General features: G+C 42.4%; 1 protein-coding gene across 1 annotated transcript in view; it reads left to right on the forward strand.

Moving 5' to 3' along the window:
- The first annotated feature begins 14,414 nt into the window (after positions 1-14,414).
- Positions 14,415-26,497, forward strand: part of RNF175 (ring finger protein 175) — a 47,336-nt gene continuing 35,253 nt past the window's right edge. Inside the window, exons 1-3 of the mRNA XM_014780225.2 lie at positions 14,415-14,664; positions 17,253-17,383; positions 25,503-25,540. Coding sequence (XP_014635711.2) covers positions 14,415-14,664; positions 17,253-17,383; positions 25,503-25,540 — 419 coding nt within the window. The remainder of the gene's footprint in view (positions 14,665-17,252; positions 17,384-25,502; positions 25,541-26,497) is intronic.

The raw sequence follows: 26,497 nt of genomic DNA on the forward strand, positions 1-26,497 counted from the left end.
AAACTTCTGTTATCCAAAAACCCTATTAAATGTATATCAAATAATCACGTTGTGCACTTTCGATATCTTACAATTTTATTTGTTGATTATACCTCAGTAAAGCTGTAGAGGGGTGGTGGTGGGAAGACCCTGTTAAGAGAATGAAAAGACAAATTACAGATTAGAGAAAATACTTGTAAACCACATATTTGACAAAGAACTTGTATCTAGAATACATAAAAAACTCTCAAAACTCAACGGTAAAAAAATCAAACAATGCACTTAGAAAATGGCTAAAAGACATGAACAGACATTTGGTAGAAGAGGAGATACATCTGACCTTGATGGTGTCTGCCATAGGAGGAAGGAGTAGGAGCCTTGCCCACACCCTTGTGGGCACCTTGACACCCAGGTCCCATGGGGCAAAGGAGACTTTCTTGTCGTGCTTAATCCTATGATGGGCAAAACACTGTGTTTAGGGTACCAATAAAGCAGGGGTTCCAAAAACAGGAAAAAAGGAGAAAGACATTCGATTTTTGATTTTTTTAAAAAGCATCAAAATAGTCTTCATAAGGGAAAACCAAATCATTGTATACTTACTTATACTTTTTAAAATAAGTTAGTGGTTTTTTGGTTTTCAGAATGAAAATATGGGGGTGGTGTGGGGAGATCATAATAATCTTTCTAATGTTTTGGACTTCTAATAATCTTAATTAACACTCACTGCTGAAACTGAAAGGGGAGAAGTTCTGAGAGTAGCATGGACCCCTCACGTTTCCTGGCTCAGCTCCAGTGAGCTCCTGTCCTATAGAGGATTAGAATGTACACACCGGCCTGAGATGTGAGGCTAGAAAAGAAAAATTAAACTAAAAACCACCCAAACCAGTAACGTTACCCCCTGCCCAGCAGAGCCAGACCACCAACATGAATCCTGAATTACTTTTTATGGGATGAGAAGGAGTTACCTGGGCAAAGGAGAATGTGGGAGAGATGTGCAGAGAGGGGACAAAGTAGATAGATGATTCAACAATAATAGTTAGAGACTTCAACATCCCACTTTCAATAATGGATTGAACAATTAGGCAGAAGATCAACAAGGAAATAGAAGAATTGAACAACACTATAAGCCAACTAGACCTAACACATCTACAGAGCATTCCACCAAACAGCCGAATACACATTTTTCTCAAATTGTTATATAAATGGGCCAAAGATAGCCCCTGTATATTGGCTCTTACATTGTTTATTTTTTCACAGCAGGTTGGTGCCATTAGCTCAAAGCCAAACTCAAATTCTTACATATCCAATTGTTTTAAATATATCCAAAATAAGCATATTTTTAGCCATTTAGAGCCTGCCTGCTTTGCATATTTTGCAAAACTGCACCCAATATCTGCTAGGCATAGATAAGACAAAGCCTATGGCTATAAAAGACCTCACACTGCTGCTGCCCTTCAGAGCTCTCCGACCCAGAGATTCCCACCTTGCTGCTGAGTGACATCACCTTGACACATAAGCCGCCTCTCCATTCCCCTCTTCCCTTGGGGTTCCCTTACGCTCTTCCCCTTTTAGGTGGTAGCCTCTGTCTCTGGAAGGTCTCCTGCTGTGAGGGACTTCCCCTTTCACACAACTCTGTCCAAATACTGTCCAATTGTGCAATACTGCCATCTCATGTTCCTGTCTTTCTTTGATCAGCCCCAAAAACCTTGAACTCACCACACAAGTGCACATGGAACATTCTCCAGGTCAGACCATATGTTAGGCCATATAACAAGTGTCAATACATTTAAAAGGGCCAAAATCATGCAAAGTATGTTCTCCAGCCACAATGGAATGAAATTAGAAATAAACAACAGAAAAGAATTTGGGAAATTCACAAATATACGAAAATTAAACAACACATTCCTAAATGTGTTTGAAATTTAGGTGAATGAAAACAAAGACTGAATATACCAAAATGTAGAGGATGCAGTTAAAACAGTGCTGAGAGAAATAGCTATAAATGCCTATATTGAAAAAGAAGAAGGATTTCAAATCACTTTCCACCTCACAAAACAAGTAAAGAATCGGGGCTGGCCTGGTGGCGCAGCGGTTAAGTGCGCACGCTCTGCTTCGGCGGCCCGGCGTTCGCAGGTTCGGATCCCAGGCACACACCGACTCACCACTTGTCAAGCCATGCTGTGGTGGCATCCTATATAAAAGTATGAAGATGGGCAAAGATGTTAGCCCAGGGCCAATCTTGCTCAGCAGAAAAACAGGAGGATTGGCATTTGATGTTAGCTCAGGATTGATCTTCCTCACCAAAAAAAAAAAAAAAAACAAGTAAAGAAGAGCAAACTAAGCCCAAAGCAAGCAGAAGAAAGCAATTACACAGATTAGAGCAGAAATAGATAAAATTGAGAATAGAAAAACAATAGGGAAAATAGGTGAAAATAAAAGTTGATTATTTAAAAAGATCAACAAAATTGACAAAACTTTAGCTAGACTGACGGAAATAAAGAGACGGGATCCAAATTATTAAAAGCAGGAATGAAAGAGGGATATTACTACCAATCTTGCAGAAGTAAAAAGGATTGTAAGGGAATACTATGAACAATTTTATGACAACAAATTAGATAACCTAGACAAAACTGACAAATTCTTAGAAAGACACAAAATACCAAAACTGACTCAAGAGCAAATAGAAAATCTAAATAAATCTGTAAAAGTAAAGAGATTGAATTATTAATAAAAAATTTTCTGGGCCAGCCCCGGTGGCCTAGTGGTTAAGTTCAGCATGCCCCTCTTCAGCAGCCTGGGTTTGGTTCATGGGCACGGACCTACAGCACTCATCTGTCAGTGACCATGCCATGGCAGTGGCTCACATACAACAAGAGGAAGATTCGCAGCAGATGTTGGCTCAGGGTGAATCTTCCTCAGCAAAAAAAAAAAAAAATTCCCACAAAGGAAGCTCAGGCCCAGATGGCCTCACTGGTGAATTCTAACACACATCTAAAGAAGAACTAACATCAGTCATTCACAAATTCATCAAAAAATAGAAGAGGAGGGAACACTTCCCAATTCATACTATGATCAAACAAAGAAATCCCAAGGAAAGAAGACTACAGGCCAATATTGCTTATGAATATAAATGCAAAAAGCCTCAGCAATCCAGCAGCATATTAAAAGAATTATACACCATGACCAAGTGGAACTCATCCCAGGAATGCTAGCTTGGTTTAACATATGAAAATCAATCAATGTAATACACCATGTTAATAGAATAAAGGACAAAACCACATGATCATATCAATAGATGCAGAAAAGTCCTTAGAAAATCCAACACTCTTTCTGGAAAAAAAAACACTCAATTAACTAGGAATAGAAAGAAATTTCCTCAACCTGAAAAAGCCATCTACGTAAACTCCACAGTTAACATCATACTTAATAGTGAAAACTGAATGCTTGCCCTTTAAGATCAGGAAAAAACAAAGAATATCTCCTTCTATTCAACATATTACTGGAAGTTCTAGTCACCACAAAAAGGCAAAAAAGAAAAAAAAGGGAAGAAAGAAGAGAGGGAGGGAGGAAAGGAAGAAAGGAAGGAGGGAGGGAGGGAAGAAGGAAGGAAGGAAGGAGAAAAAGAAGAGGAGAGGAGAGCACAAGAATCCAGATCGGAAGGGAGGAAGTAAAACACCTACCTCTGTTTGCAGATGACATGATCTTGTATCTAGAAAATCCTAAGGAATCCACCAAAAAACTGTCAGAATAAATGAGCATGACAAAACTATAGGATACAAGATCAACATACAAAAATCTATTGTATTTCTATACTCTAGCATTGAACAATCCAAAAATGAAACTCAGAAAACAATTCCGTTTACCACAGAATTAAAAAGAATAAAATATTTAGAAATAAATTTAACAAATGAAGTGCAAGATTTGTACAGTGAAAGTTACAAAGCATCATTGAAAAAAATTAAAGAGCTAAATAAATGAAAAGATGGCCTATGTTCATGAATTGGAAGACTTAATATTGCTAAAATGGCAATATTCCCCCAAATTGGTCTAGAGATTCAATAGAATCCCTATCAATATTCCAGCTATCTTTTTTTGCAGAAATTGACAAGCTGATACTAAAATTTTCATGAAAATGTAAGGGACCAGGAATAGCAAAGAAAATCTTGGAAAAAAAGAACAAAGTTGGAGGACTCACACTTCCCAACTTCGAACCTTAATACAAAGCTACAGTAATTAAGATAGTGTGGTACTGGCATAAGGATAGACACATAGATCAAAAGAACAGAATTTAGAGTCCAGAAATAAACTGTTATATTTATGGTCAACACATTTTCGAGAAGTGTGCCAAGACAATAATTCAACGGGGAGAAAATAGTCTTTTCAACAAATGGTGCCAGAACAAGTGGATATCGCATGCAAAATAATGACGTTGGACCTCTACCTCACACTACATACAAAAGTTAACTCAGAATGGATCAAAGACCTAAATATAAGAACTAAAACTACAATACTCTTAGAAGAAAACATAGGAGTAAATCTTCACAACCTAACATTAGGCAATGATTTCTTAGATATGACACCAAAAGCACCTGTAGAAAAGAAAAAATAGATAAATTTAAACTTACATGCCTCAAAAGCATACTACCAAAAAAATTAAAAGACAATCCACAAAATGGAAGAAAATATTTGCAAATCACATATCTGATAAAGGACTCACATCCAGAACATATAAAGAACTCTTAAAACTCAACAATAAAAAGACTAATGACCCAATTTAAAAATGGGTAAAGGATCTAGACATTTCTCCAAAGAAGATATACAAATGGTCAATAATCACATGAAAAGATATTTGACATTACCAGTCATTAGGGAAATACAAATCAAAATCACAATGAGATACCACTTCACGCCCACCAGAATGGATAGAATCAGAGAGTCAGATAACGACAACTGTTGGTAAGGATGTGGAGAAATTGGAACCCTGATACATTGCTAGTGGGATTGGAAAATGGTACAGCTAACTTGGAAAACAGTTTGGCAGTTCCTCAAAATCTTAAACATAGAGTCACCATATGGTCAAGCAATTGTACTATTAGATGTATATACTCAGGAGAATTGAGAACATATAGCCACAAAAACGCTTGTATCCAAATTTTCAGAGCAGCATTATTCATAATAGCCAAAAAGTGGAAACAACCCAAAAATCCATCAATTGATGGGTGGTTAGACAAAACGTGGCACAGACCACGTATATGATGGTGGTCCCATAAGATTAGTACCATGTAGTCTAGTTGTATAGTAGGCTATACCATCTAGGTTTGTGTAAGTACACTCTATGTTGGTCGCATGACAAAATCACCTAACAACACATTTCTCAGAATGTATCCCCTTCGTTAAATGACACATGACTGTATAACTATATAATGGAATATTATTTGGCCATAAAAAGGAATGAAGTACTCATACATGCTACAACATGGATGAACCTTGAAAACATTATGCTAAGTGAAAGAAGCCAGACACAAAGGCCATATATTGTATACTTCCATTTACATAAAACATCCAGAACAGACAAATCTATATAAACACAAAGTAGATTAGTGGTTGCCAGGGGATGGAGGAAGGGAGCAATGGGGAGTGACTGCTAATGAATATGGTTTCTTTCTGGGTTGATGCAAATATTCTGGAATTACATAGTGGTGATGGTTACATTGTTTTGTGAACATGCTAAAAACCACTGCATCACGCACTTTGATTTAGGGTGAATTGTATGGTATGTGAATTATATCTCAAATCTGTTATTGAAAAAAAAGTCAGATGTCCCAAGCTTAAGGTCACACAATGTGTTATAATCGAGACTTGAAGCTAAATTTGTTTGATTTTTAAATCTCATTGTCTTAACTATCAACTATACTCCTGGACCACCTCCTTTTTACAAAAGTCTGGACAATGTTATTCATGCCTATAGAGTTCGCCACTGTCAAACACCAAATCTCTATCTCTATCCCTAACTTTTCTCCTGAGCTTCGATTTGTCTCTAACTGTGGACAACTCTGCCTTCCTGGCCTAGAGATGCCTCAAAATCAACACGCACTAAACCAAATTGAACTTCACTTTCCACAACCTTATCTTCCTTTTATGAATAGCTCTATGGGTAGTTATTCCTCATTGGCTGGTGTCCTTTCCATTTCTCAGGCCATTTAGAAAGCAAAGATTATTAACCTCCTCCAAGTCCAGTAAATGATCAAGTTCTTCACACTCAGGTTACCAGCTCTGCCCATGCTCTTTGGTGATTCTTCACTCAGGTGACATATTATCAAAAGTTTTTCATTCTCATTTCACTATACTAATGCCTTAAATATATACTTAGCGTATGGACACAATAGCAACTAACAGGAAAAAATAAAGAGGCTCTCTCCCAAAATCTCTAGAGAACAGTAGAAGCAGGACCCTGACTCAAGTCTTGCTGTGCACTGAGACCCCACAATGTCCTCTTCCATAGTTGTAACAGGATAAACCTTCCTTCGAGTCTTCCTCAAAACTGTGGCCATTTTGATGGATATCCATAAGATCTTCAGGAAAATCTTAAACTAGTAAAGTCTATTATTCCCGAAGTTATCCACTAACTATCGTATCCAGGACAACCTCTAAAATTTCCCTTCTTTTGGGACCCAGAAAAATGTATTTACCATAAAAATTAAATACGCATAAGTAATTTTATGCCAAGACACTAAATTTTAAAAATAGTTATAATTAGACAACACGCCCAGCACAAAATTTTTGTTTATAACCATTTAGTAACTTGGACTAATTGAAATCCTTCCCAAAGAAAGGGTGAAACCAACAACAAACAACCAAAAATGTTGATATTCCATTTCTCTGATATTCCAAAATAATGTAAATTTGTGTTTCATTTCCATGTGTACACTATTCCAACTATTATATGATGTGCTAGGATTACTGCCTTTATAGAATAAATTAGAAAAGCAGCTATATCTCCAACACTCATGTGTGCCACATGTTTTCAGCAGTTATGTGGCTAAACACCAAAATTTATGTTCATTTGATACAAGGATAAGATAACAGGGAGAATGGAACAGACCCAAGATTACCCTTCACCTGCTCTTCTTCTCCCAACCACATCTCAGCATCTCTAAGTGATGGCCAAAATATGTCCCCATCCTGACGAACAATGCTGTAAAATAAGAAGTAGTATATGCACATTCTGAACTGCTTGGAATTATTTAAGGGCACAATTTAGTCCTCTTATTTTAAGTCCGTATGGATGTGCAGAGTTCTCAACGGTCCTGTAATGGGTAGATGGTGAAAGGCTGTGGCCATAGTGACAACAGCCCCCTCTTCTTCCTGGAGGAAATTTTGCAGGCGACAGGCTAAGGGAAACCACCTGTCCTGGAAATGTGACCACATCACCAATTCAATGTGGCTCCAGGCCACACATTGTGCTAGATGCAGTGGTGGAATAAAGATGATTAGAATAGGGTCTCCACTCTCCAGAGGTTTGCAATTGGTGGCCGACAGAGACACAGGTACCAGCACCTTGAATACAAAGCAGTTTGGAATAGAGGCCAATGCAAAAAGCTGTGGGAGCAAAGAGTTGAGAGAAACGTATTCCCACTGGGGTTCTGGGAGAGCCCGGTGAAAGAACAGAGTTGGTCAGGCCCTTGGATGAGGGGTGGGACTTCCGCAGATTAAAACGAGAAAACGAAAGGACGTTATAAGCAGAGGGGATGGCCCAGAGGTCCTTATTTGTAAAATGAGGATAATAATAGTACACCTATCTGAAGGATGGTTTTGAGGATTAAATATACATCAAGGACCTGGCATTAGTAGGCACTATAAAAAGCTTTATTTATCATGGGTAGGGAGTATAATAAGTAAGGCAGAGGCGCACACTGGAAGGATTTGTACTCCAGGGGAAAATAACTGTGTCCTCTTGTCATTGTTTCCATAACTGAATATTAGGAATACTAGTATTTGTCTTCCATGAGAATGTGACTTTTGCAGAACAAAGGTGCAATGTGATCTTGGCAATTAACCCGAGGTGAAAGAATTATGATGGCAAGTCCTTGGTTTTAACTAGAAATGACAAATACAACTTCCACCCCAGGACGGGGTTTCCTGGGAAACCCCCAGTGAAGCAGTGGGCCTCCCACAGAACCCAGGGATTAGGGAGTTAGAAGAGCAGCAGTTGCTGCTATACATTCTCAGATAAAGCAATTAACCTTTTCTAACTTAAATGTCTTCATCTGTAAAATGTGGATGGCGATACCTGTCTCTGGGGGTCATTTTAAGGATTAAATGATATCAGACAAATAATGTGTTTCACCCAGTGCCTGACACACAAACACAGGTGTATGATAGATATGAACTCTTTTTATAGTTAGGACAGTGGAGACTGGCTTGCCTGGGACAGGCTGTCTGGCTTCTAACTTAGGAAAGACGAGACTTAGAGGAGGCACAGGGAAAGAAAACAAGGAGAGGGGAGGGGAAGGAGCCCCATCAAGGATTTAAATGTGGTTTTCTCCTCTGCTGAGAGGGCCCCTGCACTCAATAAACTGGAATGACCCGAACTTCCAGGCTTGAAAGTATTGTTGGTTTCTAAAAGGTGTTCTTTTTCAAGACCAATTCTTCAACGGAACTGAAAAGCTTGCCCTAGGAAGAGGCTCAGTCCTAAAACCTGCAGAGTAAACCATGAAAAGCAGGAATGTGCCTTCTCCCCATAGAGAGCGAGAAGCCACATACATGCCGTTGTCTGATGGCTGTGACTCTGCTGCCTCCCTATTCCAAATTAACCAGAAACCCGAACCTGAAAGCTGAGCTCCAGCTAACGTTATGTAAATGAACTGGCTGTTACATGAACCTTAAACCACATGTCATTTCGTTGTGGGGCTGCCCTGGGCCAAGAGACATTAATACAGAGGGTTCCTAGCTCACAAACGGATTGCGTTCCAAACGTGCATTTGGAGGCTGCGGTTTGAAAGGCAGAACACACTTTCCCAAAGAAGCCATGTTATAAATGGTGATTAGGGCCACACACCAGCTCACAAAACTCCATGTCACCATATAAGAGCTAAACACTGCACATTTTAGCCAAAAAAGAGTAGTAGCCAATAATGTTACAACACTCATAATTACAGAATGAGATGAACAATAAAGTTGAGTATCTCTCACTTGTCTTGAGTACTAGTGCTTAAGCAAAAGCAGATTTAATTAAAGGAGGATGAAAAGGTCTATCCAGTGAGGCTGAGGGGCATGGAAAACTGGGCCTGTAGTCAGGACCCCTGGCAGTTGGGAATCAGACCAGCATGCACGATTTCTGCCAATTCTAAGAGGCTAGTGTCTGCACCTGAAGGCCAACCCGGCACCCAGAGGGGGATGGGAGGGTGTGGAGTGGAGGGCTGGGTGATGACTGAAAGGGAGGTAGCCTAATTATCTCTGTGCAACCATTTCCTCACCCAAGGTGGGACCTGGCTTCAGTGTCCCTCTACTTTTAGGAATGATTAGCCCCGTTAATGATCCAGTCTACCCCGACCCCAAGAAACACTGAAGTGCAAAACTTTTGGTGTCTCTTTCATACTGATTTCTTTTTTCTTTTTTTAATTTTAAAGCTTATTTATTTTTTTATTGGGGTAACATGGGTTTATAACTTATATAAATTTCAGCCGTATATCATATTTTGATTTCTGTGTAGACTACATCATATTCACCACCCAAAGTCTAATTACCATCCATCACCATACACACGTGCCCTTTCACTCCTTTCACCCTCCCCCTTACCTCTACTCCTCTGGTAACCACCAATCTATTCTCTGTATCTATATGTTTGTTTGCTGTTGTTGTTGTTTTTATCTTCCACATATGAATGAAATCTTACAGTATTTGGCTTTCTCCATCTGACTTATTTCACTCAGCATAATACCCTCAAGGTCCATCCACGTTGTCACAAATGGTAAGATTTCATCTTTTTTATGGCTGAGTAGTATTCCATTGTATATACATATACCACACCTTCTTTATCCATTCATCCAGTGGTGGGCACTTAGGTTGCTTCCAAGTCTTGGTTATTGTGAATAATGCCCCAATGAACATAAGAGTGCGAATATCTTTTTGAATTAGGGTTTTCATGTTCTTTGGATAAATATCCAGAAGTGGAATAGCTGGATCATATGGTATTTCTATTCTTAATTTTTTGAGGACTCTCCATACTGGTTTCCATAGCGTCTGCACCAGTTTGCATTCCCACCAGCAGTGTATGAGGGTTCCCTTTTCTCCACATCCTCTCCAACACTTGTTATCATACTGATTTCTGAGATCAGACAAGCTCTTGGATACTCACGTGGCCTGGATGGTTTTGAATTTGAACCTCCCACCCCCATGCAGGCTGAACCTGCTATTGCCATCCCTTTCACAGAGGACAGGCCCCACCAGTTGTCTAGACTCTCCCTCCACCACCCTACTCCACGTGCCCAGCACTGCACCTGGTTGGAGACATTCTGAATCACCCATTTTAGTTGTAATGCTAAGGATCAAATACAGATTTTATCTACAAAGATGAAAGAGACATGAGAAAAGAGGAAAGCAAATTGAAAAAGAAAGTTACTTGAAAAAAGATCATTTGTAAAGCCATATAGTGGACTTCTGCAAGATCTAATCATTAGGTGGCACCATCCACCTGAGGCAGTTTGGTTGTCCTCAGAAGGACAGTAGAGAAAGGGGAAAAATTACTGAGTGGTCAGAGAGTGGGTAGGAAGGCGAAGGGAGCCACTTTGCGATAAGTAATTTAACATCTACAAGGCATTCCTGTGAAGCATGCACTCTAGGTTAACACACATATACATAAATGCAATAATTAATTCCCTTAGAATTACCAAAAAAAGTCTCAAAATTTTATTTCTTCAAATTGGTTTACATCCCTTGCCCATTTTCTATTGATTTACACTCTTTTAAAATTAATTTCTAACAGTTCTGTCTTTTCTGAGCACTAATCCTTGACAGCTGGATAAATGCAAATATATTCTCTTGGTCTATGGCTTGCTTCTTTTTAATGGCAACTTTCTGTTGCACAGAAATTTTAAATTTTAACATACACTAATTTATTAATCTTTTCCCTTATGATTTGTTCTTTTTGAGTCTTGTTTAATATATTTTTTTACTATCTTGAAATGGTAAAGATTCTTTTAAATCATCTTCTTAAAGTTTTGCTTTTTAAACCAGCTGGTATTTTTGTCCCAGTATGGCATAATTTTTTTTCAGATGGATAAGCTAATTACTAAATAGTCCATCCTTTCTCTGCTGATTTGCCATTCTTCTCATAAAACTAGTTTCCTGTAAATGCATGTGTCCATTTGGGGGCTATTTTGTTCTATGGATCTATTTCTCTATTCCTGCACCAAATACCATACTTAACTGTCTAGCTATTCTTTTTTTTTTTTTTTCCTCAATAATTGCTGTGATTTCAAGCCTACGGCCTTAGCACAGAGCCTCTTCTGACCACCAGACTGTGCTAGTGATTCTTTTTTTTTTTTTGAGGAAGATTGGCCCTGAGCTAACATCTGTTGCCAATCTTCCTCTTTTTCTTTTTTTCTCCCCAAAGCCCCACTACATAGTTGTATATCCTAGTTGTAGGTCCTTCTAGTTCTTCTATGTGGGATGCTGCCTCAGCATGGCTTGATGAGCGGTGAGTATGTCCGCACCCAGGATCAGAACCAGCGAACCCCAGGCCGCTGAAGCGGAGTGCACAAACTTAACTGCTACGCCACCGGCCGTATTCTTGACTCCATTTTTTTCTTCAAACACCTTTAGGACATTAGCTCATTTCTTTTTTTTTTTTTTTTTTTTTTAATTTTTTGTTTATTGCAGTAACATTGGTTTATAACATTGTAAATTTCTTCCATTACATCATTACAATCACCTCAGGGCTCTAGACAGGAGGATGCATCGACTACGGCTAATATGCTGAAGAGATTAGAGCTAAGCAACAGGAATACATTTCATCTATTACAGGATTAATGACAGACTCAGCTGTCAATCATTTCATTTGGGAAACAAAGTTGCAAATTAATTAACTTTGGTTGGGTGAACTACTCCAGAAAGCAATGGTTAACTTATTGAGAAGCAAGATATTGGTTCCAGCCACCTGGAATTAGGTTACAAAAGGAATCGGGTATGAGAGGAGACTAGATGAGAACAACTCCATCACTTGGGGTGAGGGAGAAATGGACTTTAAGAGTTTTATTCTGATATGATTGTTGAGCTGAAGCCAGAAGGAAGAGGACTACCTTTGTGTTTACTTGTGTCTCCAGTGAAATACGTGGACGTTTCTGGAGTCAATCAACCAGGGAAGAGGTTGTCACATCTGGGAGCCAGAACTTATATAATGATAATGGGCCAGAATTTTATAGGACAGGGAAATGCTACTTCCATTTAGATCTTTCTTTTTTGGGGAGATGGTGCTGACTTGGAAAAATCCAGATGAATTTGAGGACATCCTGAACTGGAGAGAAAAAGTGGCCACATGAAGACAGGCCAGAAGCTAGGTAGGGAGGCAACATGTCCAAATGAACTCATTATCTTTATTTCTCCAAAATCTGCTGCTCTTTCAATATTCCCATTCTCAGGGATGGCAGCACCGTCTGCCCAAATGCCAAGCTGCTCAAGCCACAGGTCTGAGCACCATCCTAGAGGATCAGTTAAGTCTTACGGATTCTATCACCTAAATTGCTCCGCTCCATCCACACCTCTCCACCACCCCTCCACCCCATTCCTGCACATACTCACATACACCACCAAGGCCACTGCCGTTTGTAGCTGGAACTACAGCAATAGGTTTCCAACTGGTCTTTGTCTTGAGTGATAGTCAAGCTCTCCTCCCCACTCTTGAAGCCAAAAGGCAAGTCTAGTAATGTCACTTTCTTGCTTACCACTCTGTAATGACTCCCATCCTCCCTAGGCTACAATCAAACTGTTTAATATGATTTACACAGACCTTCTTGATCCGGCCCCCACTGACCTTTGCAGCCACTTTCTTGAGTGGTTAAGAGGCCAGATCACCAAGTCAGTCTTCTCTGGGTTCAAAGTCTCACTGCACCACCTACTAGCTTTGAAACTTGGACAAAATTCTGCACCTCTCTGTGCTTCAGTGTTCTCGTGTGTAAAGTGGCAATAACACCACCACCTACCTCATGGAATTGTTGTGAGGACTGAATGAGTTAATGCAGTAAAGTGCTGGGAACAGGGTCCAGCACGTAGTAAGCATTCTAGCAGTGCCAGCTGTTACTTTCATTTCAGTTTCTCCAATTCACTGTGTTCTCCAACCGTTAGGCCCTTGCATCCCCTGTTGCCTCCATCTGGAACACTCTCTCCAACATCCTGCTACAAGGCAGTCTGTGGATGCAGGAGGCAGCATCACCTGGAAACTTGTCAAAAAGGTAAGTTCTCAGGCTCCAGCCCAGACCTATTCCATCAGAAACTGGGGGTCTGGCCCAGCAATCTGAGTTTCAACAATCCCTCCATGGGATTCTGAAGTGCCCTATGGCTGGGAAACCAAAGCTTGCACTTACCACCATGACAAAGTGTACCGGATGTGTATTTGTCTCTAACCTCTGCTAGGTTTTAAGTTCCACAATGGCAAGGACACGTCCATCCTGTTGGTCAGTCTCCAGTGGTAGCTCCTTGTAGGTGTTGAAAAAGATGAGCTGTCACAAACTGGAATGGAGTAAGCCATATTTGTAAGTCAAACCATCTACTTGTGTGTTTCCTCTTTGTCTATTACCCTAAGTTCACACGCAAGTATTCCTACAGGCTTGCATAAACGTTCCAGCTTGTTCCCAGCCATGAGTCCAGACTTGAGACTAAGGCTAAGGGGAAGGAGAGTGCCCCTTGAAGGTGCAGGGGACAAAGGCAAGTTGTGGGTGATTTCCCCGGGGGGGGGGGGGGGGGGGGGGGGGGGAACCCGTGACCCCGAACAGCACAGGGGCCAAGAGGGCCTGGGTTCTCTCCCACAGTGGAGTTTCTCTCCTTTGTCATCAGTGGAGGAACCAAGTGTGACTCTACCAGGGAACTGTCCCACATTATTAAAACTGCAGATAACTGAGGGAAGAAGGGTCAGTGGGCCCAGGGAAAGAAACATGACTGGGGATGCAACAGAGGTTCAATCTCTGTTCCTCTCTCTCCCTCGCTCCCTCTCTCATCTCTATTGCTCCCTCTCTCATCTCTATTTCTCACTCTCCGTACTCCCCATATCTATGCCCACATACCTCTGAGCCATCCTCCAGCCCCGTCCCCTGGCAACAAAACCACTGGTTCCTGCTCTGCGCACAGGGCAGGGCGCAGGATGTTTTATTAGCGATGGTGGCTGACAACTGCTTCACTACAGAGGGCCCGAGACCCTAAGGCTCTCATCAGTGGTGACGGTGATGGTGATCAGGAGCTCCCCTCCTCCGCAGGAGGCCAGAGCGCCGGCGAGGGGCGGAGGGGCGGGCGCGCCGGGAGGCTCCCTGAGCCCGCTACCGCACAGCCCGGGGCGGGGCCGCCGCAGGCTCACCTCCCACCGCGGCGCGTGGTCGGAGCGGCGCCCCCTGTGCGGACGCCCGGAGACCTCCCCAGCCGGCTCTGCGCCGCGGAGGCATGGCGCTGGGGGCGGCGGCGCCCCCTCAGCAGGAGCAGGTACCGGGCGCGGGCGCAGGCCGGGGGACGCCGGGCCGGGGTCTCGAGGCTCACGCTGGGGCTGGGCGGGCCGCACAGATAGGTCTCCAAGACCCTCGCCCCTACCGGGTGTGAACCCGCTGGGGACGGAGGGGCGGGTAACCTTCTGGAAGATGCTCCTAGCTTCTCACCCTGTCCCACTGCAGGGGAGCCGAACTCCTGTCCATTTCTTTCTCCCTTATTCATCTCCCTCTTCTGCTCCTCCTCTTACCCTCTCCCTCCTCCTTTCTCCTCCCTCCTTTCCTTTCTCGCTCCCCACCCACTATGTCTCTTTCTGGATGCGGCTTATCCGACTCATCCCCGTCCATTCCTTGCCCCCCATACTGGCTGCCCCTCTCCGCCTCGCTGGAGGGCCCGGGTGAAGGCCTGGGCATTGGAGGAGGACCGCTGAGGAACATGGATATACATCAGGCTTGACCCTCTGGTTCTCAAACTGGAGTGTGCTTCAGAATCATTCGGAAGGGGTGGCTTAGCGGTTAAGTGCGCTGCTCCGCTGCTGGTGGCCCGGGTTCGGATCCCGGGCGCGCACCGACCCACCGCTTCTCCAGCGGTGCTGAGGCCGCGTCCCACATACAGCAACTAGAAGGATGTGCAGCTATGACATACAACTATCTACTGGGGCTTTGGGGGAAAAAATAAATGAATAAATAAAATTATTTAAAAAAATCATTTGGAGGGCTAGTTAAAACGCAGATGGATGGGCTCTGCCTGCAGGGTTTCTAATTCCTCACCTCTGGGATGGGGCCTGATCGTTTGCAAGTCTAACTAGATCCCAGGAGATGCTGATGCTCCAGCTTTGAGAAGCACTGGGCTAACACTTTCTTCCTCCTGCTGGTGGTGATTTCGAATCCTGTCGTTACTTTATTTTTCATTCATAGGACAATTCTTGGGCCCTGACCAGGTACCAGGAGCTGTGCTACACATTGGGGCGGGAGGGGGCCGTTTGCAACTAGAGGTGGACCTTTCCTCTAGGAGCTCACATCCTGGAAGGAAAGGACAAAAATAACTCATAGAGGATAATAAGAGATTACTGTTGCAAAAATAGATTCAGGTGAAGTTTTGTAGGATTTCTAAGAAGCTAGGGATTGCTCCTGGCAGGGGGGATGGGCAAGGCTGATGGCAAGTGTGGCATTTGAGCTGGGCCTTGGAGGACAAATGAAGAGATCTGGCCATGTGGTGATGAGGGGCAAGGAGAATTCTATATGGAGGGAACAACAATACCAAATTGCTTGAAGGTGAACAAAATTGTTGGGTGTAGGAGGGGTGACCATGGGGAAGGCAGAGAGAAGAGCATATTCACTAGGACTCTGGCAGAAATCTGCGGTTCATGAAGGCTTGAAATGAAAGATAAGGACGAGCTAGGCTGTGGATGGCCTTGGGTACCAGACTGTGCATTTGGGATTTATTCTCTAAAATGGGGGAAGCTGTAAGGAAACTCCATGGCTTCCTTGCTGAGTTCAAACCCAGATCATCCAAAAGGGCTATGGATGGAGAGCTCTGCATGCTGGGAGGGGCAGAAGTGTCACTTGTGCTGCTGATGTTTGCTCTCCCTTAAGGCTGATGTCACTGCCTTGCCCACTGCCCTCAGGAGGCATGGCCCCTCTGTTAGCTCTGCCCTGGGAGAGACTCATAGCTTTTCCCTTAAACCCTCTAACAAGGCTATGTGGCGCAGGGACCAGCAGCCAAGGTGTCACCTGGGACCCCGTTAGAAATGCAAAGTCTCAGGCCCCACCCTAGACTTACTGAGTTAAAATCTGCATTTTAACCAGATCCCTGAGTGATTGTCTGCACATCAAAGTTTGACAAGTGCTGGTTTAACCCAGACTTTACAAGAGATGGGGATAATAAAAGAAAAATAGATATGGTTACTGACCACCTCATAAAAAGTGACTGACCCCCCTATATATTATAGCACCCCCTCACTGTAAACTTCACCCTATTTTATTTTCCTTCATCACCCTTATTGCCACCTGAAGCATATCTATTTGTCTATTTGTGTATCGCCTTGGATGGAGCTCCACGAGAGCAGGCATTTGACCTGCCTTGCAGCTACTATATTTCCAGCACCTAGAACAGAGTCTGGCAAATGTCAGGCCCTTAGTAAATGTTTATTGAATGAATAGATGAGTGAATGAATGAGCGTACAACCTCATGATCTGGGACACGAGTCTGCCCAGCTCCCTGTGTACCTCTTTGTAGCAGATCCCATCTCCCTATTCCCCATGCTCCCCTCTCCCCAGCTGCACACCCTGGGGTCTACTGAGCCGGCTAGCCCTGTGTACCTGAGACTCCTCCAAGTTGGGGTACAAGAGAGCAGAGAGCATGGATTCACCAGTTCCCTCTTCTGCTTGTCTGAAGCCTGCTTTGCAGGCTCTGATTTCCCCCGAGAGGACCCACCTCTGCCCAAAAACTGCTCTCTGCCTTGGGGTAGGCCATACACAGCCCCTCTCCACCCCTCCATCCATGGGAGATTTGTCCTCGCCCTGTGACATGAATTCTGTATCACTGAACACAGAACTCCCAACCTTGCATCCTTACCTCCTGCTCAGGTATGTCGCAGCGACAGCAGTGGTTTACAGTTCTGGTTTTGCTGCTCGTTTTAGCAATATTTTTCCAGCAGCTGGATTTTTGTGAGGGAAGAGTTGAAAGTCGGGAAATCAGTTTGGAGTCAGCAGTGCAGGTGAGAAATGATGAGGGCCGGAACTAGGATGCTGGCCTTTTTCAAATATGTTGATTGAGTGTGTGATGTACCAGATAGGGGGGATTCAGTGGTGGGGTAAGGCCCAGCCCTGCCCTCGTACAGATTCAGACAAGTAAATAAACCATCAGTGACCGCGCAGTGTGGTAACAGTGTTCAGGGGACAGTGGGCCTACCAGAGGGCCCTAACCCAAAGGGCTTCCTGGAGGAAGAGGAGTTGAAGGCAACCCCAGAGGGGGGCTGCAGTTGGAGGAAAAGCATTCAGGGGACAGGAAAGTTCTGCTTGGCTTCAAAGGGGCAGTGGAGAGAAACGAGGCTGAAAAGGGATACAGGGCCTTAAGAGCCATGTCAACGACAAGGGCAGCCACTTGGATTTCAAGCAGGGGGATGATAATATGATCAATTTGCTTTTAGTAAGATAACCTTCACTGTTCGAAGGGAGAAAAAGAGTGAAGGCAACAGCCCCAGGGAGGAGTGGAACACTCTGAGGTCCTGGCTCCGTCTCTCCTCAGGCTTGGAGAGGCCTTCCCTTGACACCCCATCTAAAGAGTCAGCCCCTCCCCTGCCAGTTATTCTTTATCACACGTTCTGTTTAGTGTCGTCATAGAATTTACCACATTAGGTAATTGTTTTCTTTACTTTTTTATTGTCCATACTTTCTCAAGAGCACAAGGCTCAACTCATGAGAATAGGAACCTTGTCTGTCTTACTCAACTTTATGGTATGCGAGCTCCTACTCCAGTGCCTGGCACCCAGGAGGCAGTCCATAAACATTTGTTGAATGAATAAAAAAATGGATGGCATAGAGGTCATCGAGGTAGAAAGAAGTGGTTTGCGAGGAGGGTAAAGGATTGGAGGTGGAGGGTTAGGGCCAAGAATGGTACCCCAGATTTCTACTTTGAGCATTGGATGGATGGGATGTGGGGCTCTTGAGTAAGATGAGGGACATCAAAAGGGGAACACCTTGAGGGAAAATTAATATGTTCAGTTTGAGGCAGGTTGAGTTCATGTGTCTGAGAGACATCCAAGTTGAGGTACCTAGGAGGCACCTAGATAGAAGAATCGAGCTCAAAAGTGAGACTTGGCCAGCTAAAAGGAGAGGAGAGGTAAATAGGAATGTTGATGCAGAGATAGGAAAAAAAGGACTTAGCAACTGAGAGACAAGGAGAAGGAGAAAGGAGAGGGCAGAGTAAAAATGACTTCTTAATTTCTCCTAAGTGACATATGTTCATGTACAATATATTCAATATAGACAAGTATAAAAAAGAAGTAAATATCCTAAGATACATCACACCCATGGATCATTCATGTTAACATTTGGTAACCATTTGGATATCTGTCTCTTTGGATGTTTCTTTGTTCTTTATTCTGTATAATTATACATTTACATTAATAGGCTCATATTATACACAACTGTTTTTGGAGCATGCTTTTTCTATTAACAATATGTCATGGAAATATTTCTACATCAATAAATACGGATCTGCATGATCATTTTAAAGAGCCACATAGGCTTAGCGGTTAAGTGCTCGCACTCTGCTACTGGCGGCCCGGGTTCGGACCCCGGGCGCGCACCGATGCACCGCTTGTCCAGCCATGCTGAGGCCGCGTCCCATGTACAGCAACTAAAAGGATGTGCAACTATGACATACAACTATCTACTGGGGCTTTGGGGGGAAAAAAAAAGGAGGAGGATTGGCAACAGATGTTAGCTCAGAGCTGGTCTTCCTCAGCAAAAAGAGGAGGATTAGCATGGATGTTAGCTCAGGGCTGATCTTCCTCACCCAAAAAAAAAATAAAATAAAGAGCCACATAGATTTTATTTGTGTAGATATATCATAACTTATTAACCAATTGCCCACGGGTTGACAGGTAAATTGTTGACAATTTCTCAATATTATAAGTAGAACTATGTGAATACTTGTGTCATCCTTCCTTGTGTATCTGTCTCTTCATTTCCTGAGAGAATATTCCTAGAATATTCTACACTAGAATAGACAAACACTTAAAATTTTGACATGCCTTGCCATTTTCTCTCCAGAGAAACTGTCTTAATGTACACCCGCACCTAAAGGGCACAAGAAGGGCATTTTTCCTCATCAGCACTGGCTACTAAACATTTTTCCCCTTATCATCCTTTTAGGTGAAAATTATACCTCATTGTTATGGAAATTTTTTTTAATGTTAATTTTTATTAAAATTATGTACATCCAAAATTTAAAGAGTCAAGTAGTTCTATAAGATGTAAAACAGAAAAACAGCAGCCCCACTCCCACTCCACTCTTGCCCATTCCTGACTTCCATTCTCCAGAGGCAATGCCTTTCAACTCCTTGAGCCGTGTTTTCTAGTATATGCTCCATATTTCAAATAATACAATTGTGCAATATTTCTTGATTTTTTAGTCGGTGATATTACGTATTGATTCTCTACTATGGAAGATGAGAACTAAACTCTCTCACACCACTCTGTCCACTCCATCCTAGTCCCACTGCTGCCCTTTCTTCCGTCCTCTCAATTTAGTTATATCACAAGTTGTGGCTAAGCCTTTATTCACTGCTTACATTATTGTATCTATGTGAGTATTTTAGTTTCCTTAGTTTTCCATGTGCCACTCATCTGTTCATCCCCACACCCTCTGCCGGAATTGTACATATCTTCTCGGTACGTTGGAACACATTGACCGATCTCTTAGCTTCATCTTTTTCTCTGAGATGCACTTGGTGAAACCGCCTGTGCCGCTGGTCCAGCCAGGCTGGCTGCATCTACAGTCTGCTGCACAGACATCCATCCTGGATGCCCCTCCACCATCCTCCTGGGGAATCCTTTCACCTGGAAGGGGCTGTCCTGGTTGCGCTCCTCTTTCCTGGATCTCCTGTTTCTCTCTTTCTCAATTTACTCTGTTGTTTTAGTGGAGCTCATCCTCTGGGAGCCTCCTGGAACAGGACACGTAGGAGGTAAATGTTTTTGAAATTTTGCATGTCTATAAATATCTTTATTCTGCCTCCAACCTTGATTGGTAGTTCGTCTATACAAATAATTTTCCCTCAGAAATTTGAACGCTTTGTTCTGCTGTCTTGTAACGTGTGGAGCTGGTGTTCTGAAGTCCAGTGCTGTGCTGAGTCTAGATCCATTGCATACGACCTGTGTTGTCTCTCTGGAAAGGCTTTTCCTTTTGAACCTACAATTTTCAAACTTCATGTTGATGTGCCTTGATGTGGGTCGTTTTTCGTCCTTTGTGCTGGGTACCTGGTAAGTCCTTTCATTTGAAAACAGGTGTCTTTGGGAATTTTCTTGTATAATTTCTTATAAATTTCCTGCCATCAGCTATCTCTAGTCTCCTTTTCTGGAACTCTTATTTTTTGGATATGAGATTTCCTGGTCAGATTCTCTAATTTTCTTATATTTCTTTCCTATTTTCCATATCTTTTGGTTTTTTTTTTTTTTATTCTGTCTGAGGGAGTTTCTCAATTTGTCTTCAACCTTTCCATTAGATTTCTTATTTCTGTTCTCATATTTTTCATTTCTAAGAGCTTTTGTTGATTCCTCTATATTTTTTAAAGCATTACGTCCTTGTCATCATGGATGCAGAACCGTCTCCTGTCTCAAACATCTAGTGATATTTAGCCATCTGCTTGTATTTAAGGGAAGACTCTAAAACACTGTTCGGAAGCTCTTGTGAGTGGGGAGAGCTTGTTGACAGGCTGTCTGCACTAGAGGGTGGCCTAGCTGGGCCTTTTCGTAGGGAGAACACCTACGGTCCACGTCTGTAGGTTTTTTCTCTTGGCCCAGATGGTTTCCCCAGAGAGAAATCCTCTGGTCTTCTGTGTACAAGGGGTGTGTCTGACTGCCAGCATTCCAAGCCAGCTAGGCAGGCTGGCCTCTACTAGGCCCAGGGTTAGAATACAAATAAAGGCCCACATGGCACAGGTCTAAAGATCATAAACCAAGCTGCTCTGACAGCCTTGTCTGCAGCCTGCTCGACCCAGAGGCTGTAAGACGCCGTGCTCTTCCTACCTGCACTGCTGCCCGCACACCTGAGTGTAGCAGGGATCTACTGGGCCTGGAAAGGTGTAGCTTGGATGTGCATGTGTTAGTTTCCCAGGTGTGCCGTAACAAGAGAAATTTATTCTTTCACAGTTCCAGAGGCCAGAAGTCCAAAATCTGGGTGTTGGCAGGGCCACGCTCCCTCCAAAGACTCTAGGGGAGAGTCCTTCTTCTTCCAGCTTTGGGTGACTCCAGGTGTTCCTGAGCTTGTGGCTGCATATCTCCAATCTCTGCCTCTGTCTTCACATGACCTTCACATGACTCTGTGTTTCTCCTCTGTGTCTCTGTGTCTCTGGGTGTCAAATCGCCCTCTGACTTTCTCTGATAAGAACACCAGTTATTGGATTTAGGGCCCGCCGTAAATCCAGGATGATCCCATCCCAAGATCCTTAACTTGGTTATATCTGCAAAGACCCTATTTCCAAATGAAGTCACAGTCTCAGGTACCAGGGGTTAGGACTTGGACATATCTTTTGGGGGGACACAATTCAACCCGCTACAGGGCTAAACCAGGGATGACAACTGATCCCATCAGACTCCCTAAGGTCCCTGGTAGATAGGTCCCCTGCTGCACACTTCACTTTTCAAGATCAGGATTTCCAGGCAGTTCCTAGCTGTTCCCAGACTACCTCACTGCAGTGCAGTGACGAGGGGGTCTGCCCTCACCTGCTTTGGATGGTTTAGCGTGGCCAAATTTAACAACTCGGTCTGTGATTTCCCAGAGCACAGGCTGTGCTTTTTCTCTTCCCTTTCTCCCATAATCTACCTCAGGTGTCAGCCCCACATCACCCCTGTCCAGTCAATTTCTACTGTTACCAAACTTTCAAAATATTTTCTTAAGAGATAAAAAATAAAAAGTTTTTGTGTTTCCAGTTTGAGATGCACACGGCCTTCTAAAGCAAGACAGAGCCCCTGGGGCCTGATGTAGGGGGCTGATCTGCCACTAGGGGACTTAGCTGGGGCTCTCTCCATTCAGATGAGGACTTTCAATGCAGTCTCCGCACCCCACCCCCCCTCCGCCAACACACACACACACACACACTGTGCATGCCTGGTGCCGCTGAGCCCCGCTGGAATTCCACCAGGGTCGAGAATGCTAAGTCTTAAACCGACTTTCAATGGAACCTTCTGTTTTCAACCCCAGTTGCACCCCCGTTTCCAGAGTGCTAACACCCCTCGATCCCTCAGTCCTCCTGAAGGTCTTAGCACAATCACCCTGTTTTCACAAAGGCTTTTACACAATTATTACTAGTGAGTTGGAACATCTTTCCATAAATGTATTAGTCACGTGTATTTCCTCTTTTGTGAATTTCTTGTTCACATGATTTGCCCTTTGGAAGTGTTCGTCTCTTTTATTTAAATTGTAAAAGTTCTTTTTCTACTTAGGTTATTAACTTCTTGCCTCTCACATATGTAATATTTTCCCCAGTTTAATTTGTCTTTCAAAAATAGGTGATTATAATGCATTTGATTTTTATGTCCTCAAAATCTGTCGATCTTTTTACTTTATAATTTTTGGGCTCTACATCATATTTAGAAATGCCTTCTCCACCACGTGATAATTAAAGTATTTAACCATATTTTCTTCTAGCACTTTCAAGATTTTCTTTTTTACATTTAAATATTTGATCCATCTGGAATTTATTTTGAAGCAAGGAATTACATATGGATCCAGCTTTATATTTTTTCTAAATGCCTAGCTAATTGTCTCAGCACCATTTATTGAACAATCCATTTTCTCCTCATTGATTTGAAGCGACTCATTTATCATATGTACTTGGGTCTATTCATAGACTCTCTGTTCTGTTCTTTAATCTGTCTTCCTATCCCTGGGCCAGTACTGCTTTCAGTTAATTTCTGTGGCTTTATTGTGGATTTCAGTGTCTGGAAGGCCAAGTCGGCAGTCTATTCTTTTTCTTCTGAATTTCCTATCTTTATATGCTTATCCTTCCAGATGAATATTTTAATGTCGTTTTAATTTCCAAAATACATCTTCTTGAGATCTTGAATGGGCTTACATAATAATATATCAGGAAAAACTGTCAAAAAGTAGACTCCACCCCAGAAGAAAATATTGTACTATAAGGAACTAGTACTAGAAAAGAGATGTCTCTAAGAGTGTCACCATCCTCCTCCTCATCATCGTAGTTCATTTTTTCCTTAGGAAATAAGAGAATCGTTTCAATATCACTTGATCTAAGGAAGTTCTTACTTGTATTTAGCAGAAATCTTTTCAGCTACAATTTCCACTACCTAAGCCTTCTTGGTCTTCAGTAGCATAATTTTTATCATACTTCATTAAAAATGACTTGGAATCTGGTGGATAGTTACTCATTTATGCCCAAGGCTATTGCTAGTAAAAGGCAAAGGGAATGTTTCTTCTCAACTTAACTAAAAACCCAGTTCCCTGTTTTAAGTTGATCTTAACAAGCAGCACTATGAACCTGAGGATTGTGAACAGCAAAAAGAGAAGGACCCGGTAGTCCTATAGATTATAACTTTTATTGAGATAATCGGCCCTCGGATAAAGCACTTTCCTACAAAACTCTCATATAGTGTCTTATTTATACTCAGAATATTCCAGTGAAGTAGACAAGAGCAGCTGTTATATCAATCCCCAGTTTCTAATGAGATGGAGACAAACATAGGTTAGAGATGTGCCCAAAGTCCAAAGAACCAGTCAGCTCAGTGTTTGGTGCTGGTGGTGCTGGGTGGCTACATGGCTCAGGGCTCCAAACCCGTGCAATGTTTTCTCCCCCAAAGCAGAAGTTAGTAGAGAGGGACTTATCAGACAAAGGAGGGCACTCGGGTACAGCTGTTCCCTGAGGGTTGCCACTAAGGCTTTGCTCCTGGAAGGCAGCACTTGAGCCCAGCTGCTATGACCTCCATTGGAGTATCAGGGACCACCTGGTGGGATCAGCAGGGGCAGGGAGCCTTGGAGAAGTTGTCAGCATCGCCTGTTGCTTCACCCACTTCCTCTTTCCTGGCGTCATCCAGCAAGCCCCAGCATTGTGCAAATGTTGCCTAAGCCCCTACTTCGCTGTGTCATCTGGAGCCTTGTTCTCTCTTGTAAGGGAACCCCTCAAGCCTCTGACAGAAGCACAGATTTTATCATGGAATCTGTTTACCTCAAGTCAGAGAAATCTTGGATCAAACAATGGATGGCATTATTTCTTTCCATCTGTCAGAATTGGTTATGCCATTTGAAGAAAAAATCTGGTTAATATCAGATTTGTGTAACAAATATTTTATTTGCCTTCCCTTCTTTGCCATCATTGGGGAGTTTAGCTTTTAACACTACTGGACTAAAGATTAAGCTGTCTGTGCTCTCCATGGAAGTTATAAGATTATGTCTTTCCAATGATTGGCCTTAAAGGTTTCAAATGACCAAATGTAGTGGATTAGCAGTGATCAAGGGTTAGCATGTGGGTACACTCAGTAGGTCGTCCAAGAGCACTTCCTGGGGATGGTCTCTGTGCTGTCCAGCTCAGTCTACAAGGGCAAGGCCAGATTACCCCCTTCCCTGGGGCCAGGCTTCAAATTAAATTAAATTAACAGGAGGACACAAAAATGCTCCAAATAAGTAGAGCCTCTGGTCAGCTCTGTCTCTAAAACCTTGAATTTGAAAATGATATTAACTCATGGGCATCACTGAAGACACTAGCAAAATAGATGTTTTTTCAGGGGTTTGCAGATTCACACATATCCCAGAAGCCAGGGTGACACTGCCTATTGGGAATCCACACTGTACAACCTTGACTGAATTGCCAAACAGAACCACAGGAATGGAGCCTCATCTGGTTCTCCAACCTAAGAGCAGAATCAAATATTTATTAATAGTGACTTGTTTACTGTTTTGTTTGGGGGGGGGGTGTGCATGTGTGTGTGTGTGTTTTAATTCCTTAAGCAAACATATTATTAGGGCTTTCATCCTAAATTATTCCAGTCCTAGCAAACATCGCTGTTTTTCATGGTTTGGGTTCCCCATGTAATGCTGTAAAATAGAAGCTAAGAAAACAAGGAAATTTTGAGAACGGCTCTTTTTATGTTTTTCAGATCTCTCACACAAAGCTTTCTGCCGATGATGAGTGGAGGTAAGTGATTAGTATTTTTTTTTACAGCTGTTATACTAGAAATTAGATTTCCATCTTAACAGTCTGAGAAATTAAATGAAGCCATCATTTTATTTGTAAATTTCCCAGGCTAAAGAAGGTGGGTTAGCATAGCCATGTGTGCACAAAGATAGTGTAGACCAAAACTACGGTGTGTTCTATACAGTCCCACAAAGCTGCATTATATGTCCTTCAAAATAGGGCAGTGTCAAATTAGTATTTATTTTAGGCACAAGATACATCTGGTTTTCTTTGTATGCTGTTTCCCCTGTATTATGGTGCCTACTGTGGAGGCAGGCATTGGGCCCCTCTGGGCACCAAATGAAATGAAATAAAAGTGAAAAGTTCCTCCTTTTTTGCGTTGTGGTAATCAATTATGAATATATTCCTAATCAAAATAGGAAATACTTATTACATTTGTATAATGTAATAGTATTTCCAAATACTATTATCCTTTCCAAAGTACTTCCACGTAGGTTAACCATTTGAGATGCATTTTCATTATATATGCAAAACAGATTAATGTCATAAAGCATATTTTGTCATATATCTATGCAAGTCCTATTTTAGACTGATAATAAATTCACTCTTCTGCCTACACGGCCTAGATTGAAAGTCTATTCATTACACAGAATATTGAATAGTTGTTTTGGATTTGGGGCTGTAAAAACTATAACTAAATTCTTGTACCCTTTTGTTTTTCTTCACTTCCCATTGCTTCAGAGGGACCAGTGTATTTTTTAAAGAGGTTCTAGAAATGGTACTCATCTCCTAAGCTCAGCTTCCAACACAGAGACTAACAGCCATGTAATGTTATTTAGGTTGTTTACCTGATATGGACTTCAGCCCCTTCATTTGATAAATGAAGGGGTTTCAGGACATCTATGGTACCTTCCAGCACTAACATTCTAAGATTCCATCTCAAAGAAGCTGAACTCC

The sequence above is a fragment of the Ceratotherium simum genome, chromosome 12 (assembly GCF_057802395.1).
Source record: "Ceratotherium simum simum isolate JZ-2026a chromosome 12, ASM5780239v1, whole genome shotgun sequence".
In the NCBI taxonomy this organism is placed as follows: Eukaryota; Metazoa; Chordata; class Mammalia; order Perissodactyla; family Rhinocerotidae; genus Ceratotherium; species Ceratotherium simum.